The sequence below is a fragment of the Copadichromis virginalis genome, linkage group LG20, assembly GCF_057382275.1.
Source record: "Copadichromis virginalis isolate Kocher_CV1m ecotype Utaka linkage group LG20, C_Virginalis_male_GT1.1, whole genome shotgun sequence".
Taxonomy (NCBI): domain Eukaryota; kingdom Metazoa; phylum Chordata; class Actinopteri; order Cichliformes; family Cichlidae; genus Copadichromis; species Copadichromis virginalis.
The window spans coordinates 7,589,362-7,606,390 of NC_140637.1; the positions used below are offsets into that span (position 1 = coordinate 7,589,362).

At 43.9% G+C, this 17,029-nt stretch overlaps 1 protein-coding gene across 1 annotated transcript in view; it reads right to left on the minus strand.

Moving 5' to 3' along the window:
- The window catches only part of LOC146684205 (pleckstrin homology domain-containing family G member 4B-like), a 30,858-nt gene extending 13,829 nt beyond the window's left edge, over nt 1-17,029 (minus strand). The window contains exons 1-7 of the mRNA XM_085443483.1: nt 16,884-17,029; nt 4,676-4,873; nt 2,311-4,543; nt 2,015-2,218; nt 940-1,060; nt 692-785; nt 357-443 (exon numbers count right to left, since the gene is read on the minus strand). Of these exons, the coding sequence (XP_085299609.1) occupies nt 357-443; nt 692-785; nt 940-1,060; nt 2,015-2,218; nt 2,311-4,543; nt 4,676-4,873; nt 16,884-16,886 (2,940 nt within the window). The 5' untranslated portion in view covers nt 16,887-17,029. The remainder of the gene's footprint in view (nt 1-356; nt 444-691; nt 786-939; nt 1,061-2,014; nt 2,219-2,310; nt 4,544-4,675; nt 4,874-16,883) is intronic.

A 17,029-nucleotide genomic window follows, 5' to 3' on the forward strand; every position in this document is an offset into this window, starting at 1 on the left:
CAATATGACATATTTTACTCTCTTAACAAAATATTTAGCTGTTGCTAGTTGCAAACACATATAGGAGATTAGATTTCATTCACAAAAGAAAGAAATTGTCTTCTGGGGAACAGGACTGTAAATGCAAAGAGTCTCAAGATGTAAGATATTTGCATGGCTAGACACACATGCTTTTGCACTCTTAGAAATAATGCATAATATATACATATATGGCATGTAATACATACACACAGATGTTCAGTGAGCTGGATTAGCGTTTGTGATGAGCTGATTCTGCCCCCTGGGCCTAATGTTTAACTCCCCTGCTTTACGAGGGCTTTCTTTTAAAAATGGATGTAAAGAGTGAAAAAGCTGACCTGTATCCCTGGACACCTTTCTGGTCTGAAGTTGTTCTCTTTGTCCACCAGCATAACCAAACTGCTCACTGCTTGAGGGCGCTGCTCCTGCAAGGATTTAACACTCCACTGAGCTAATCATGACAAATAAATCAACAGATGTATACTGAAAACTAATGTCATCTCTTGCTCTCTTGCAAACAAGCAGGGTGCTGATGCATTTTAGGACTTGATCTTTCACCCAGTATTTATGATCTGCAAACAGGAGCACTCAGCCAGAGATTAACACATAAAACATCAATTACCTGTGATCAGCTGTAGCAAGCTGTAATAAGGAAAGTTTGTTTGCTTCATACCTGAAGAGTCATCAAAGCTTTATAGAGGTGCGGCTGAGGATTAGTTTTCCTCGCATCGAACACTAGTGTCATCCCACTGTCTCTGATTTCTGTCCTACAAAAACAAACATTCCAACTAGCACACAGTATTTCCACAAATAAAACAGAGACAACCACATAAATGAGAAAACTCCTGCTTTCCAGCAGGTCTGTGAATGCAGAGAGGATCTATTTTAAGTGTTTGGTTGAATGATTTATTCATTTCTTACCTAGTAATAGAGTGGAAGTAGAGCAGCATCTGGAAGATCTCCTGGCTTGTTACAGCTGTTCGCCATCCCGGGTGGTCACCATACAGTTCAACTACTGCCCTGCCCGTCCTGTCTCTGCCGCCTGGAGGGGTAAGAGAAAGGAGAGATGAGGATAAAAATAAAAATAAAATATGTTGCATACGCAGGAGGGTTTTCACAAACGAGCTGATATATTTTCAAAAGTTTAAAAGTGAGAAAAACTTTGCAAAATAATACTGCAGCTGACAAAATAGTGAGGACCAAAGTCTAGAATAATAATAATCAAAAAAGAGAGAAGCAAACAGATGGTTCAATGTTTTCTAGGTACAATGCATAGTAGTGAAGGCTTCTATTAGGAGTAATAGGTTACGCAGCAGTGTTCATATTTAAGATTTCATCATTGCATAATGACCTCTAACTACAGGTCAGTAGAGTCGCCTGCTTCACATTTACATGAGTCCAACAACACATTGCAGCAACCAAAGACAAACAAACTAGACCCGAGCAAGGTCATTCACATTTTCCTGTAGAATTCACTTGGTTGAATTCTGAAACCACACTGTTAGATGCCTCCAAGTTAAACACAACACTTTATAAGTGAATTTCACAGCAAATGTTGCAAAGCAAATGTTTTCTATGAGCGCAAAAACAATAAAATATTTATTTTCATAAATAAATAAAATCACAGATACAGACTCTCACACTGAAATAATGTCATATATTAGATAGCAGATGAGATTTTTATATTGATGCTTTTACACTGCAGCTCTGAACCTTTCTAGACTTTATCCAACAGAGGTGCAGTCAGGTCATTAAGCAGTCTGATGTGTAACTGCACCCAACAGTCTAGTAAAGCCACAGCTAGCTACTGGACTTCTGGTGTGCCGCATACTGCATGCTGTACTCAGAGAGCATACTTGCATAAGGCCAGTGGAGTATTTTTTACAGTGGTATTTGTGAGAAAGAGCAACAATGTTCCAAGATGATTCTTCAATCAGTGCACATGGATATTAATGGATAGCTTTTTATTTTATTTATTGTATATCAAATTGATTACCTGTAAGTGATGCTACTCCCAGATAGAGGGGGTGGGCTCCGGGGTCTGGAGATCCTAGAGGTAAGTGGTCAGGTCTAGGACGAACAGAGGGAGGCCGGGAGGTCTTCTGTGTCCCTGCCACTAGAGGTGTATCTGTCTGTGATGGTTTCTGTGTTTGCTGGCTGTTTCTACTAGTTATGGAAGCGCTGCCAGGCTGATCACCATCTGAACAAAGTTTGAAAACAAAATAAAATGAACCTAACAACACCAAAATGACCGCAAAGACAACTACAGAGAAGAATGACTTAAGTATGTACCTAGAACAGCCATGTTCCTCCTGTTGATCTTTGGTGAAACTAATCTGAAGGCGGTGCTGTTTTTACATTTAACCACATGCAGCTGGGGAATCTCTGCACAGGAGTTGCTATTTTCTTTCCTCCTGACATTTTTACCATCGACGATAACCAGTTCACACTTCTCTGAGGTGTCCACAACAGCAGTGGAGAGGGATGAACACCTTTTATTCGATGTGCATACTTGTGTGTTTTGTGATGCTGTGAAAGGGCTCCCTGCAGAACTTGTTCTGTTTGGCAGCTGCTCGCAGGGTTTGAGGGTCACGTGCTTCCCAGAAATTTCATTCGAACTAAATAGTAATCCGTGGTGTTTGGTGGAGACACGTGACTGTCCATTTGAGCTCGACTGAGCTTTAGCGTTAGTCATCTGTGTTTCTACTGTTGAATTTGTTCCATTCACATTGTGTGTACTGCCATAGGCAGAGTTTACATCCAGTGGTTCCCTAAATGGCACTGTGGTCCTATCATATGTCTGCTCTGGTAGCTCACCAAAGTGACAAGCATTTATTCCCCTGTAATCCATACAGGGGGTGATGTTTATATCTCCTGGTTTCCAATACGGAGCTGTGTCATATTCTCCCGACTCCTTACAAACAGCTTGAGGACGGTGGTTTTGCATCCCAGAGTCACCATACATTCTTTGAAAATTAAAACACAGATCCCTTGTTTCATTCTCAAGTGGCCCCTGTCTGTTTTTACACAGTGAGAAATCACCATCCTCCTCCACCACAGCTAATGCAGCTCCTTTCTCTTTCTCCTTTCCAAATGTGACGGGATTTTGCAGCGCAGCCTGGTAGGAGTCCCTGTATCGACACCTCAGCTCCTGAGCCCTGGAAACCTTTCCGCCCTGTTTTCTTCTCATGCATGGAGTACAGGGTTTCTCTGAGAAATGCACAGTCCGGATACACTCAGAGGGATCAGTGAAGTCAGAGTGAGGGTGGTGAGGCTGGGAAGGACTGAAAGTGGATGGAGGTCCTTTTTCTGCAGACTCGTTGGGTCTAAGATGACTTTGCGTTTGAGGTTTTGCAGGTAGCTGCACTGGTGCTTGCCACTGTGTGGGAGGTGGCATCCATGTTGCCGTCTGCCCTTGTGTTTGCCTGTGTGAATCCTGTGGCTGGATTTGTGCAGGTCTCTGCAGATATCTCTGCATTTGTCCCTGAATTTGTGCATGTGGTTGGATTTGTGCCTCTGATTTTTGTTTTTCTTCTTTAATTGACTGAGCTCTACCGAAAAGCATAGTGGCTTGAAGGATATCAATATATTCCCCTTCTGCACCAACAATGGGTGCTGGCTCACCTCTACTGGTATCTTGAAGGTTTCTATCTTTACCTTTATCTTGCGCTGTGATTTCAGCACCCTTATCTTGACCTTTGCATACAATTAGATCAGTATTCGTAGGGGTCCACGTATCTGAAACAGTGCTTGGTCTTGTGCTTGTACCTTTCCCAGTAAAGCGGCTATCCCACGTGTTAGGGGACACCCAACCTAAAGGCTTAGGCTCTGATTCAGTCTCTGTAACTCTGATCAGCCTTGACGAAGAAGCAGCACTAACATCAACCAAGCAAAGCGACACAGCAATACCGTGCTTTGCTGGACATATTCTGGTCTCCACGGAGAAGGGAGAGGGATGTGAAGAAGATGTTAAAACTGAATTTTGAATGGTTAGAGGAAGCAGTTTGAGTGCAGATTCCTTTGAAGGAATAAGTGGTAAAGATTGATTAGATGAAGAATTAGGAAGAGGTGAAAGGAGAGGAAGCGGAGATGGCAAAGCAGGATATGAGCGAGGAGCAGAGGCCATACTACTCCTAGCACTGTGTGGCCTGTCGGCAAATTCAGGCACGGCCACCCGTTCCCATGGTAACCTCACCACGCCCTGCTCTGTGGCAAGCAGGCATCGGCTGAGAGGCGTTCCCTGGCGGCCGTTGTTGAGCTCATCTAACCAGTCGAGGCTGAATATGCAAGGATAGGAAGTTTCAGGAATTGGGGTTTCCTCTACTAATTCCTCCAATAAGTCCTCGTCTTCCAGGAGGCTGCAAACCACGATGCGAGCTGATTGGTCACAGAATGGTGCCACCTGGAGATAAAAATCACCCGGCTGAAGTAGCACTGGGTCGATGGGAGCAAGATGGACGACAACTTGGTCACATAAGCACAGAGGCCAGCCCTCATAGACGAAAAGAACACCAGAGTATGGAGCCTAAAGGGGACAGGACATGGGCAACAGAAAGAAGTGTACTCAGTATTCTGCTCTATATTAACAAAAGTGCTGAATGTACATAAAAGTCTCTTTAGCTTAGCATCCCACTGGGGTTTACAAACAATGACTTACACATGCAGCCTGCTGCACGGTGTCTAAGATGTGCTTGGCTGGGACCAGAAAGTCCAGCAAGCACCGAAGGGCGTCTCCCTGATAATGATTGTCGATGACTTGGAAGAGCTGGCTGAGAAGCGTGGGGGCGGTGGCCTCAAAGGGCGGGAACAGCACAGACAGAAGGTTTTGGATGGATCCCTCGAGAGAATCAAAGTTCTGGAAACATAAGAGAGAGCAGAAAGCTACAGATGTTACTTAGCAACAAGTTTTTGAAACTTCATACCACTGATTTCCCGAATTACATCATGATGTCAGTGACAAAAAAAATAATCAAACACCTCCATCATTTTTACATATATTCATTCAGCTGCTTAGAAGTTGAACCTTAGTGCAGGCAATCAATATTTCATTCTCAATTTAAAAATAAAATTTTAAACTTTTTTGATTTTTATCATCTGAAATCATATTTAGACTAAATCTGTGCTAGCCAGTATTTCTAACCTTTGAGATGCTGGGATTCTTGCTTGATAACTGATTAATAAAATATTCTGACAGTCAACTGATCAATTTATCAGGTATCGAAACTGTGACTTCACGTTAACCGCATAAAATATTTACTTAGTGCAGTGCAAAGTAATACTAAACAGCAGTAAAGCAGGAGTCAGCTGCTTCCATCTGCCTGTTGTCCACAGTAAATTACAGAGGCCTTGTCCTCATGCTCACAGAACAGCTTCACAAACACACAAACACCTCAGGCTCATCAATGAATATCGAGGCAGCCGGCCTGACAACAAACATCCAAGCAAACATAGTGTGTGATGCCTGGTCCCGAGGTTCACAGGCCTCCTGGTTTATAGTTTCACATTCCCTTTGACCTGAACTCATGGCCCACTACCCACTTTTAGGCCCTTCTTTATTTAGACCAGCAAAGGCCACAGCACCAGACCTCTGGGGTTCACATACAGTATATACACGTACATGGGGGCTATATGGCTTAGAAGAAAAGTGATGTGTGAATCTCCATGCAGAAGTTGGATCTTATTACAGCTGGATATAGTGAGCATAGTTGTTTTGCCAGAAAGAAAAAAGCACATTTTCATACATGCCAAACCAGAATGTAAAAGTCACTGTCCACTGCATATTTTCATTAAGATTATTTACCACTCAGCTCAAAGATTCAAAGCTGGAGTGACAGACATGGATAAGCAGAGATGGAGACATAGACGTGTTTTGGTGTGATGAATTAGCGCCTCTGACACTGATACTTGCTCGCTGTCTCATGTTCAAACCAATTCAGTTCAGTTGTATTTTTATATAGTGCCAAATCACAACAACAGTGGCCTCAAGGCCCTTTAAGTTGTAAAGTAAAGACCCTACAATAATACAGAAAATCCCCCCAAAATTAGATGACCTACCATGAGGAAGCACTTAACAACAGTGGGAAGGAAAATCTCCCTTTTAACAGGAAGAAACCTCCACCAGAATGAGGCTCGGGGATTGGCCACCATGTAAATGAGAACAGGCAAGAGATATCATGTGTTCTGTATCTTTTTCTTGCCACTTCTATGAAGGGCTGTGCGGCACTTTTGGTCTTCATTAAGCAGTTTAACGCATTCATATTTGCATTTTCTCAAAAGTGACTTTTTCAGTTCTATGCATAACGTGCCTAAAGGTTTCATCTTATTTTATTTTTTTGCTGCTGCCTGTTCTCATTTACCATGTGGCCATCTACCCTCTTCATCTCATCCCCTTACATTATCATCCAAGGAACGCTGGAATCTCCACCAGTCCATAGCGCCTACAGCTTCAGAAACAACACTGTGACTCAGAGCTGTTTAGTCAGCTTTGACACATCCTGCTGGGATACAACACAACAATGGCTACTGGGGTAAAAAGAAAGAAAAGGATAAGGGGGTGTTTAAAAAAAGTGGTGGTGGGTGCTAAATGAGAGAAGATATGGATGGGTACAGACTGAAGCGCTTTATGAAGTGTAAGCAAATTCAGCTCATAGCACATACATTTTAAATGAAGGGTTTTCCTGTCTTAATCACCAAGAAAAGCACACCAGCTTCATCAACTCTTAAATGATGCCAGTGAAAGGGTATGCTGGTGTGGAGGTCTATATACAAGCCTCTGATTCAAGCTGTGCCTGCACTGCTGGTGATGGGTAAGCTGTGAGAAGCAGGACAAATCACCATTTACTGCATGTGCACCAACAAAGATGCCTATTTAAGCAATTTTTAAAATGCGTGTTTTTTAACTTATGTGTTTACTGGTTAGCCTGCCACCAGTATGCGGCGTATTAGCGGACTGCGCAGGCATGTCTCTCTGGCTAGGCAGATTCACATGGCTCTATATACACTCTTTCTCACTCAGCCACTGAAATAAATAACGAGGCTCACATTACTGTGGATAAGATGTCCCAGTGCTGGAGCTGAGGACAGTTTGAATATTTATGTCCAGTATCATTATGAAGCAGAAATAGTCCTTGAACATTCCTGATGTCAAGGAGGTTCCTGTCTGGACAAAAAGAAGATACTTAACACTAAAGAATGAAAAGAGTGCACAGTGACATCCCTGTAGTCCATGTGCTTCTTGGGGAATTTTTCCTTTTTCATCAGTAGTCTCTGGTGGCAAGGGACAAGAAATGAAGAACAAGGGAATACAATGCACCAAAGGTCTAGGGTTGGATTTGAACCAAGGACAATGCGATTACATGCTGTCCCTCTTTGATCCCTAAACTAGGACACCAGCATGATCCCAACTGTGCCATTGTATGAAAATCCAGTTTAAAAAAAAGAGTGTCTAGATTGGATCATTAATATCCATTATTCCTGCTGACTGACATAAACAAACTATTTCTTGGAATGAATGAAAACATGCAGATATTTATTCTTAGGTTCAGCGCAATGACTTTAAGGAATACAGAAATTGAAAATCAACAAGAAAATGTTGTATTTGTGAACACTGGCATCCTTGGAAAATTTATTTGAATCTTTTCTTGTTATTAACACAGTCAACCATTAACACTATTATCATTATCCACTCAAATATTCATTTTTTTGTGATACATTATAAGCAAAGAGCCTGAGAACTATGTGAATCCCAACAAGTCCGGCGTCTCTGATAGCAAAACCTCAAAGTCTCTGCAGACACTGACACGACCTCTAAATAAGCATTAAAAGAATCAATTTCCTGTGTTTATGTCTGCGGTTATTCATCGAAGCTGATATACACAGATTCTCTTCTGGATTGCACGAACTATTTAAAATGGTTTTAGTGCTGCCAGTTATAAGAAGTGCTGTGGGAGAAATGTGGATTCCTGTCTATTCCCAACAAGAAGGAGATCTTTCATTCCAATTCATTATTAGAGCTCCTGGAGATGCTGTGAAACTGTGTTTTTTAAAGAGGCGTCACCACTACAACAGATAACTAAACATATAATTTTCCAGCTGCCTAAGCAGCGGTCAGAACGAGTCATGTGTGGCTCCATTCATGGCTAAGTGTAAGTGTATCATATTTGATACATGAGTTTTTGAGACTTCTATATCATCACAGGGGATTTCCCCCCCCCCCCCCCTGATACAGTGGGCCACATTCATGTAATATGCCAAGAAAACATTTCTGTCACACCTTAAACTGTGTTTGAAAGTGAAAATTAAATCAAAATTTGGCAGCTCAGTTAATTATGCCTACAGGGAAAAATTTTTTACTGCACAACTTCATTATTATTATTATGCTTTAATATGCAATGTTTACCTTCTGTTGCATCTTCTGCAGTACAAAGCATTGATATGCACTGAGTCCACTCTGTGGAGAAAACATTTGGGCTAGCTGAAAGTGTCCTCCTGTTATGCCTCAGCAGAGGACAAAGCTGAGAAAGCAGGAAAGCTCAGTAATGGGATCTTTAACCAGCTGGAACAATCTTAAGTGATACTAGATGCTGAATCAGTGAGAAACTGAGGTCAGTAAATTCTTATTGACACCACAGTCATATTCTCCTGTACATAGTCTGTGACTTGCTGTGGAGAATTGACAACATTTAAGCGTGTACTTGACCGACGGAAAAGGGGGGACTCTCCACTCCAGGTTAGGGACGAGTTATTGGCCCAAGTTGAGGAGTTTAAGTATTTCGGAGTCTTGTTCATGGTTGAGGAGAGAGGAGAGTGGGAGATCGACAGATGGATTGATGCCGAAATTAAATGAAAGAACAAGATTGCAGATACAAGCCCTGGAAATTAGCTTTCTGAGGGGTGGCTGGCCTCTCCCCTAGAGATAGGGTGAGGAGGTCGGCCATCCGGGAGAGACTCAGAGGCCACTACTCCAAATCGAAAGGAGTCAGTTGAGATGGTTCGGGTATCTGACGAGGATGCCTCCTGGGATCCTCTTGGGTGAGGTTTTCCAGGCATGTCCCACTGGTAGGAGGCCCCGGGGCAGACCCAGAGATTTTATCTCTCGGTTGGCCTGGGAACGCCTTGGTGTTACCCCAGACAAAACTGGAGGAGGTGGCCGGGGAGAGGGAGGTCTGGGCTTCTCTGCTTAGGCTGCTGCCCACGCAACGCAGCCCCGGATAAGCAGAAGAAGATGGATGGGTGTATTTAACAATAAACATTTACCAATGGTTCACAAAGAAAAGCTTTTCACCTCACCATTCGTAATTTTAGAAATTTCCAACTCTCCAGGCAGCTGAATCCTGTCTATCTGGTTGTCAGCTGACCGTCCATCAGGAGGGGAATTTTCTTGGATTTCTTTCTCATTGTATGTAGTTGTGTGCTTTCTGTGTGTTTCTTTACAGCAGGAAGGGCTCCCTTGCTCACGTCACGCTATGATAAAATTGTCTTCAGTCTGCAGCTCTGTTGACCCATTCACTGAAAATAACAAACCAGTGAATGATGACAAAAACACTCAGGCTGACCAACAGATGCTTTTAAAGAAAGGCAACCTGACATATTTAGTCATTTTAAGGACAATTCAATTGTGCTGTAAATAGATTAGCGCTGACGCAGAAGCTGTGCCGTGACACACCACCAGAACAATCGATGGCACACAGCAGAGGCTCAAACCAGCCATGGGACAAAATGTGAGGTCATGAATGTAAGTGTCCTTGTGAAAGCAGTTCCCTTTAAATAGAACTATTTTCTTTCTTTGTTTTTTAAATTATGATAAATTAACTTTTATCTTTCAGCAATGACCTGCAACTGAAAATCTTGCAAATCTGTGAAACTGAAATTGACTGTTGACAACGTCTCCATTTGAAATTACCGATGCACGTAAATCTGCCAAAAGTCTGAAGAGCATGTCTTTGCTTTTTAAATAATTGGATGCTCACGTTTAGACTGTAGCTGCTCTGGACTGCTGTTGTCTCGTACAAAACAGGAAGTTATTCCTGCTGCACAAAAGCATCTCTTGGTCTTTTTTAGAACATTTGTTTGCATTAATAATTTATTATCTGATGCTATTTACAGCTTGGGAATCTGAAGCAGAAAAAGAGTTTACTCAGAGAAAATGTACCAAATTCCATCCTTTGTCAGAGCAGCCTGACTTTTAGGAGTAAATGGACGTATCTAAAAGGTAAACTGTTGAACCTTTTAGTGTAAAAGCTGCACCTTGACACTAAAAGGTACAAGGAAAAGAAAAGCTAACTTTTATATTTTATATATATATATATATATATATATATATATATATATATATATATATATATATATATATATATATATATATATATATATATATATATATATATATATATATATATATATATATATATATATATATATATATATATATATATATATAAAAAAAAGCAGCTGGATAGCGTAGTGGTTAAACTACACGCCTTTGGAACAGAGGATCGCAAGTTCGATTCCTGCCTGGGGCGTCTGTATCCAGTAAGGGTCCTAAGGCTAGACCCCCTATGCTAAGCAAGCCTACCGCAGACATGAGCGAGACAGATAAATATGAAGGCATGCCGGCTCGGACGTCGCCCGGATCAACAAGGTCCGCGTCAGGTGTTGAGGAACCAGGGCACCCTGACGAAAAGTGGGCTACTGGAACAAGAAGGCATCGGTGGGCAAGGGACGAAAACAGGGCGTTGTTGGAATGCTACTACGCAAGTAACCCCGGCGGAAGGGGCTACATGAATAGGATGAGGGACCTATGGATTCTTCGATACCCAACATCCACAATGACGGCGAAACAACTAGTAGCTCAGTGTTCCAACATTCGAAAGAAGGGACTGCTCTCACAGCTAGAGATTGACGAGGTACAACACAAATGCTACGGCAAGGAGGAGTCAGGACGCCAGGTCAGGGGGGAGATATCATCACCCCCACCCGAGATTGGGTACATAGCCCCAAGTGCGATAGGAGAAGGATCGTTGAGTGCGAGAGGAACTGACCTGAAAAATAGGATCATGGCCAAGCTTGAAACCTGGATCCCCCGTAGCCGGTTACCAAGATTACGTGAAGTACCCTCAGAAGGTCTGCTAGATGATGTTAATGCAGCACTACGGACATATACCTACAACCACGGTTACCGACACTAACAAGCTGATCTACAATACGGCAGCAGTGATCAGTGAGATGCTTGGCTACAAGTTGAACAGCCACAAGGGGCAGTACCCTCCATGGAGAAGGAGGCTAGAGGGCAAGATCAAAGTAGCACGGAGGGAGGTTAGCCAACTAACGGAGTTGCAGAAAGGTGCGACAAATAAGGTGCCTAAGAAATACAGCAAGCTGTCCATACCTGAGGCCTTGGAAACTGCCAAGCAAAGACTCACAGCCTTGGCCAGCCGCTTGAGGAGGTACACCAGAGAGATAGAAGGCAGGAGAATAAACCAGCTGTTCTCCACAGAACCAGCAAAGGTGTACTCTCAGTGGCAAGGGAACAATAAGAGAACAGCACCACCAAGGCTGGAGACAGAACAATACTGGAAGAGCATATGGGAGAAGGATGCAACCCATAACGGCAATGCTCAGTGGCTAGAGGATCTGAGGGCAGACCACAGCGACCTCCCTGAACAGGGTCCAGTAACCATCACAGTGGCAGATATCCAAGAAAGGGTCTCCAGTATGAAGAGTTGGACAGCACCAGGGCCCGACATGGTTCACACCTACTGGCTGAAGAAGCTGACTGCACTCCACGAGCGTCTGGCAGCACAAATGAACCAGCTGCTAGTTAACGAGAGACACCCGGAATGGCTAACTGAAGGCCGGACGGTCCTGATCCCCAAGGACCCCAAGAAGGGACCGGTCCCCTCCAACTACCGACCAATAACCTGCCTCAGTACTACATGGAAGCTCCTGTCAGGTATCATATCGGCTAAGATGAACAGGCACATGGGTCAATACATGAGCGGGACACAGAAAGGAATTGGCAAGAATACCAGAGGTGCAAAACACCAGCTACTGGTAGACAGAACAATCAGCCGAGACTGCAAGACCAGACTGACCAACCTGTGCACTGCCTGGATTGATTACAAGAAGGCCTATGACTCAATGCCCCACAGCTGGATACTGGAATGCCTAGAATTGTACAAGATCAATGGGACCCTAAGAGCCTTCACCAGGAACTCAATGGGGATGTGGCGTACAACACTAGAGGCCAACTCCAAGCCCATAGCACAAGTTACCATCAAGTGCGGGATCTACCAAGGAGATGCTCTGTCCCCACTGCTGTTCTGCATAGGCCTGAACCCCCTCAGTGAGATCATTAACAAGACTGGCTACGGATACCGACTACGGAACGGAGCAGTTGTCAGCCACCTCCTGTACATGGATGACATCAAGCTGTATGCCAAGAGTGAACGAGACATCGATTCACTGATCCACACTACCAGGCTATACAGCAATGACATTGGAATGTCGTTCGGACTGGAGAAGTGTAGTCGGATGGTAACAAAGAGAGGGAAGGTAGTCAGAACTGAGGGGATTGAACTACCAGAAGGCAACATTGCAGACATAGAGGACAGTTACAAGTACCTGGGGATCCCGCAGGCAAATGGGAACCATGAAGAGGCCGCTAGAAAGGCTGCAACCACCAAGTACCTGCAGAGGGTCAGGCAAGTCCTGAGGAGTCAGCTGAATGGTAAGAACAAGATCCGGGCCATCAACACATACGCCCTGCCCGTGATCAGATACCCTGCTGGGGTAATAAGCTGGCCAAAGGAGGAGATAGAAACCACTGACATAAAGACAAGAAAGCTCCTTACCATGCATGGAGGGTTTCACCCCAAGTCCAGCACCCTGAGGCTGTACGATAAGCGGAAAGAAGGGGGCCGGGGACTGGTGAGTGTCAGCACCACAGTCCAGGATGAGACAAGGAACATCCAAGAATACATTGGGAAGATGGCCCCAACTGACCGAGTGCTCAGTGAATACCTCAGGCAGCAGAAACCCAAGAAAGAGGAGGGAGACGAGGAACCATCATGGAAGGACAGGCCCCTGCACGGTATGTACCACCGGCAGATAGAGGAGGTGGCTGATATCCAGAAATCCTACCAGTGGCTGGACAAAGCTGGACTGAAAGACAGCACAGAGGCACTAATCATGGCAGCACAAGAACAAGCTCTGAGCACAAGATCCATAGAGGCTGGGGTCTATCACACCAGGCAAGACCCCAGGTGCAGGCTGTGTAAAGATGCCCCAGAGACAATCCAGCACATAACAGCAGGGTGCAAGATGCTAGCAGGCAAGGCATACATGGAACGCCATAACCAAGTGGCCGGCATAGTGTACAGGAACATCTGTGCTGAGTACAACCTGGAAGTCCCGAGGTCAAAATGGGAGGTGCCCCCAAGGGTGGTGGAGAATGACCGAGCTAAGATCCTGTGGGACTTCCAGATACAGACGGACAAAATGGTGGTGGCTAACCAACCGGACATAGTGGTGGTAGACAAACAGAAGAAGGCGGCCGTAGTGATCGATGTAGCGGTTCCGAATGACAGCAATATCAGGAAGAAGGAACACGAGAAGCTGGAGAAATACCAAGGGCTCAGAGAAGAGCTCGAGAGGATGTGGAGGGTGAAGGTAACGGTGGTCCCCGTGGTAATCGGAGCACTAGGTGCGGTGACTCCCAAGCTAGGCGAGTGGCTCCAGCAGATCCCGGGAACAACATCGGAAATCTCTGTCCAGAAGAGCGCAGTCCTGGGAACAGCTAAGATACTGCGCAGGACCCTCAAGCTCCCAGGCCTCTGGTAGAGGACCCGAGCTTGAAGGATAAACCGCCCGCAGGGGCGTGCTGGGTGTTTTTTTATATATATATAATATATATATAATATATATATATAATATATATATATATACACACACACACACACAGGTTCTTTTACCTAGTGTGACATATCGTTCCTCTCTACCTCAACACACAGTGACACCTGAGCTGAAGCACAATGAGATTAATGAGAAAAACACAGCCTTAAAGGAATCACAATACACGACCACTACGGCATCGAGATGGCCAGACATCATATTTACTAGCCCTCACCGGGATCAGCAAATCGGACCTTGTGGAGGGCAAACACCAATCATGACAGCCTTGATAAGCAGGATGGCATGAAGGTGGCTGTAAAAGTAGCAGTCAGGAGGCAGCGAGACCTGTGTTTAAGTCATTAAAAACACGTCAGGGGTTTATGAATGAGCTGAGACTTTAAGCATGTCCTTAAACTCATCGCAAGTGAGTTGACGTGTCTGTGCTGTGTGCACATGAGGTGTGTTATTATATCAAAGTGTGGCTTAGCATTCACTGACACACTCGTCTCATCTGTAATTAGCTCACAGCTGCGCTTAATGTAACTCACACCAGCAGATTTCATAACAAACATCCAGAAATGACCACACAGAGAAAGAACCACCTGTCCTCAGACATCCTGGTGAACTTCTATCGCTGCACCATCGAGAGCATCCTGACCAACTGTATAACAGTCTGGTACGGGAACTGCTCTGCCTCGGACCGGAAGGCATTGCAGAGGGTTGTGAAAACTGCCCAGCGCATCGCTGGAGCACCACTTCCTGCCATAAAGGACATCTACAGGAAGCGGTGTCTGAAAAGGGCTGGGAAAATCATCAAAGACCCCAGTCACCCATCACATGGACTCTTCACCCTCCTGCCCTCTGGGAGGCGCTACAGGAGCCTCCGGACTAAGACCACCAGGTACCGGAACAGCTTCTTCCCCAAAGCTGTCAGACTCCTGAACTCTGCCTCCTGACATCTGACCCACGTTAACACATGGACTGGACATACACACACACACACACACACACACACACACACACACACACACACAATGGACAACTGTACCCTCAAACACACAATAATAACATGGACTGAACCACCACTCACAACCACTAGCACTTTATATAGCCTCTTAACTGCACTACTGTATAGTTCTGTGTAAATAATCATACGATAATTTTTAATTCTACAAGTGTTTACAACTTGCATAGTTCCCATTTCTGTATAGCTGTATATCTCATATTTCTGTATAGTTCTTTACTTCATATTCTGTATAGTTTTTCATATTTATATCCTGTTCATAGCCTGTACATAGCTTGTACTCACTACAGCCTGTACATGCTTATAGTTATAGCATATTCATCACATACTTCATACCATGTACATATTACATACCATAATAGACCCATTTCTGTAATATACTTACATATCTATATTATTGCTAATATATATTGTAATATATCTATATCACTAAAGCACTTCTGGATGGATGCAAACTGCATTTTGTTGCCCTGTACCTGTGACATATGCAATGACAATAAAGTTGAATTCTATTCTATTCTATTCTGTTCTATTCTAAAACAGGTGAAAACATGGATGAACCACACTGAACATTAAAACACACAATGCCAAATTAAACCCAAAGATTTCTTTCACATATGCAGAACAAACATCTGAAGACTTAATGGGACTTAATGTGTGTGTGTGTGTGTGTGTGTGTGTGTGTGTGTGTGTGTGTGTGTGTGTGTGTGCAGCTCTGCCGATGTTCAGACAAATTTGGGGCAACATGCTCAGAGTTTCTGTCAGTTAGTGGTCTTTTAGTATCATCAGTAATGTTTTTGTGTTTATAGCCAAGGCAACACATACAAGTGGGCTACCCAGGTAAAGGTGTGGTGCTGATTTGTAGTTTTGCAAACAGAGTTGTTGAACTGACTGTTACGTATTTTCCATTGAGTCACCAGGACAGGACAAGACGTCTTTCAGCTGAGAGAAAAAAGATGCTCTGTGTAACCTGGTCAACACAGGAACAAATACCCAAACATTGAGGTCACTCCTTAAACAGGAATAGTCGGGTTAATGGACTCTGGCTTCAACGACATGGCAAAAATGCAGGAAAGAGGGCGGGAAAATCACAGTAGTACACACACACATATATGCAGAGGCCTGCCAAATAAAACCTACAGGAGAGCTGGGCGGGCATTTTAAAATTCAGCTCTCTGCATAACATCCGTGCTGTTGGTCTGTGCCAAACTAAATCCACTTTAGAAACTGGACACACCCTCTCTCCAGCCCAGGTAGAGACGTGACAACGCTCATTCATTTACTTCTGCTTACAAGACATGCAAGCTGAGACTCTTACATTATCCCATCGCACCTCTGAGGTTCAAAAGATCTGCTGTCTGCTCTCTCGGTGCTCGCATGACTCACATCTCACATACCAGTGAGTGGAAGGAGGCAGATACAGTGGCTGGTTTGTGAAATCTGCCTTAATGCTCAGTAACCTGAGACCTTCACCTTGAGTCGAAACACGGAGGCAGAGCGGCAGCCAGTGCATGCTATGGGAGCTATGCTATACGTTAGACACACTCAGAGCACATGCATGTTACAGCATAAAGGGCTACTTGTCAGGACATAATAAATATGTAACTTGGCGATACTACTTAAAAACGAGACATTGCTCTACCTATCTACATGTCTATCTATATGTGAGGAGAGAAAACCGTATGTGTTTCATTTCAACTCTGTTAAAAAGGAAAATATACTAGAGTTGCTACCAGCAGTCATTTAGCTGATTAAATCTTTTGATAACCAATTTATAATCCAAAGATTTACAAGTGAAAAATTGAGAAACGCAGCAAATCTTCACATATTAGACCCTGGAAACAACTCATCTTCATCAGCGCTTAGGTAGAGTGCATAAAACATTTAAGATTAATTCTTCACATGTTCACTCTGGATGAGAAACAGCACAAACAGCAGACTCTCACATTACCATCTTCCTTTCTGGGTTCTGCCTTTTCTGGTTGTCACAACATCGGCAATTTCTGAGATAATCCAAAAGGAACGGGAATCGTCTACAAAGCTGCTGCTCCCGCACGCTGTCTGCTGAACCAAAATAAAATCCATTCTGCACAGACA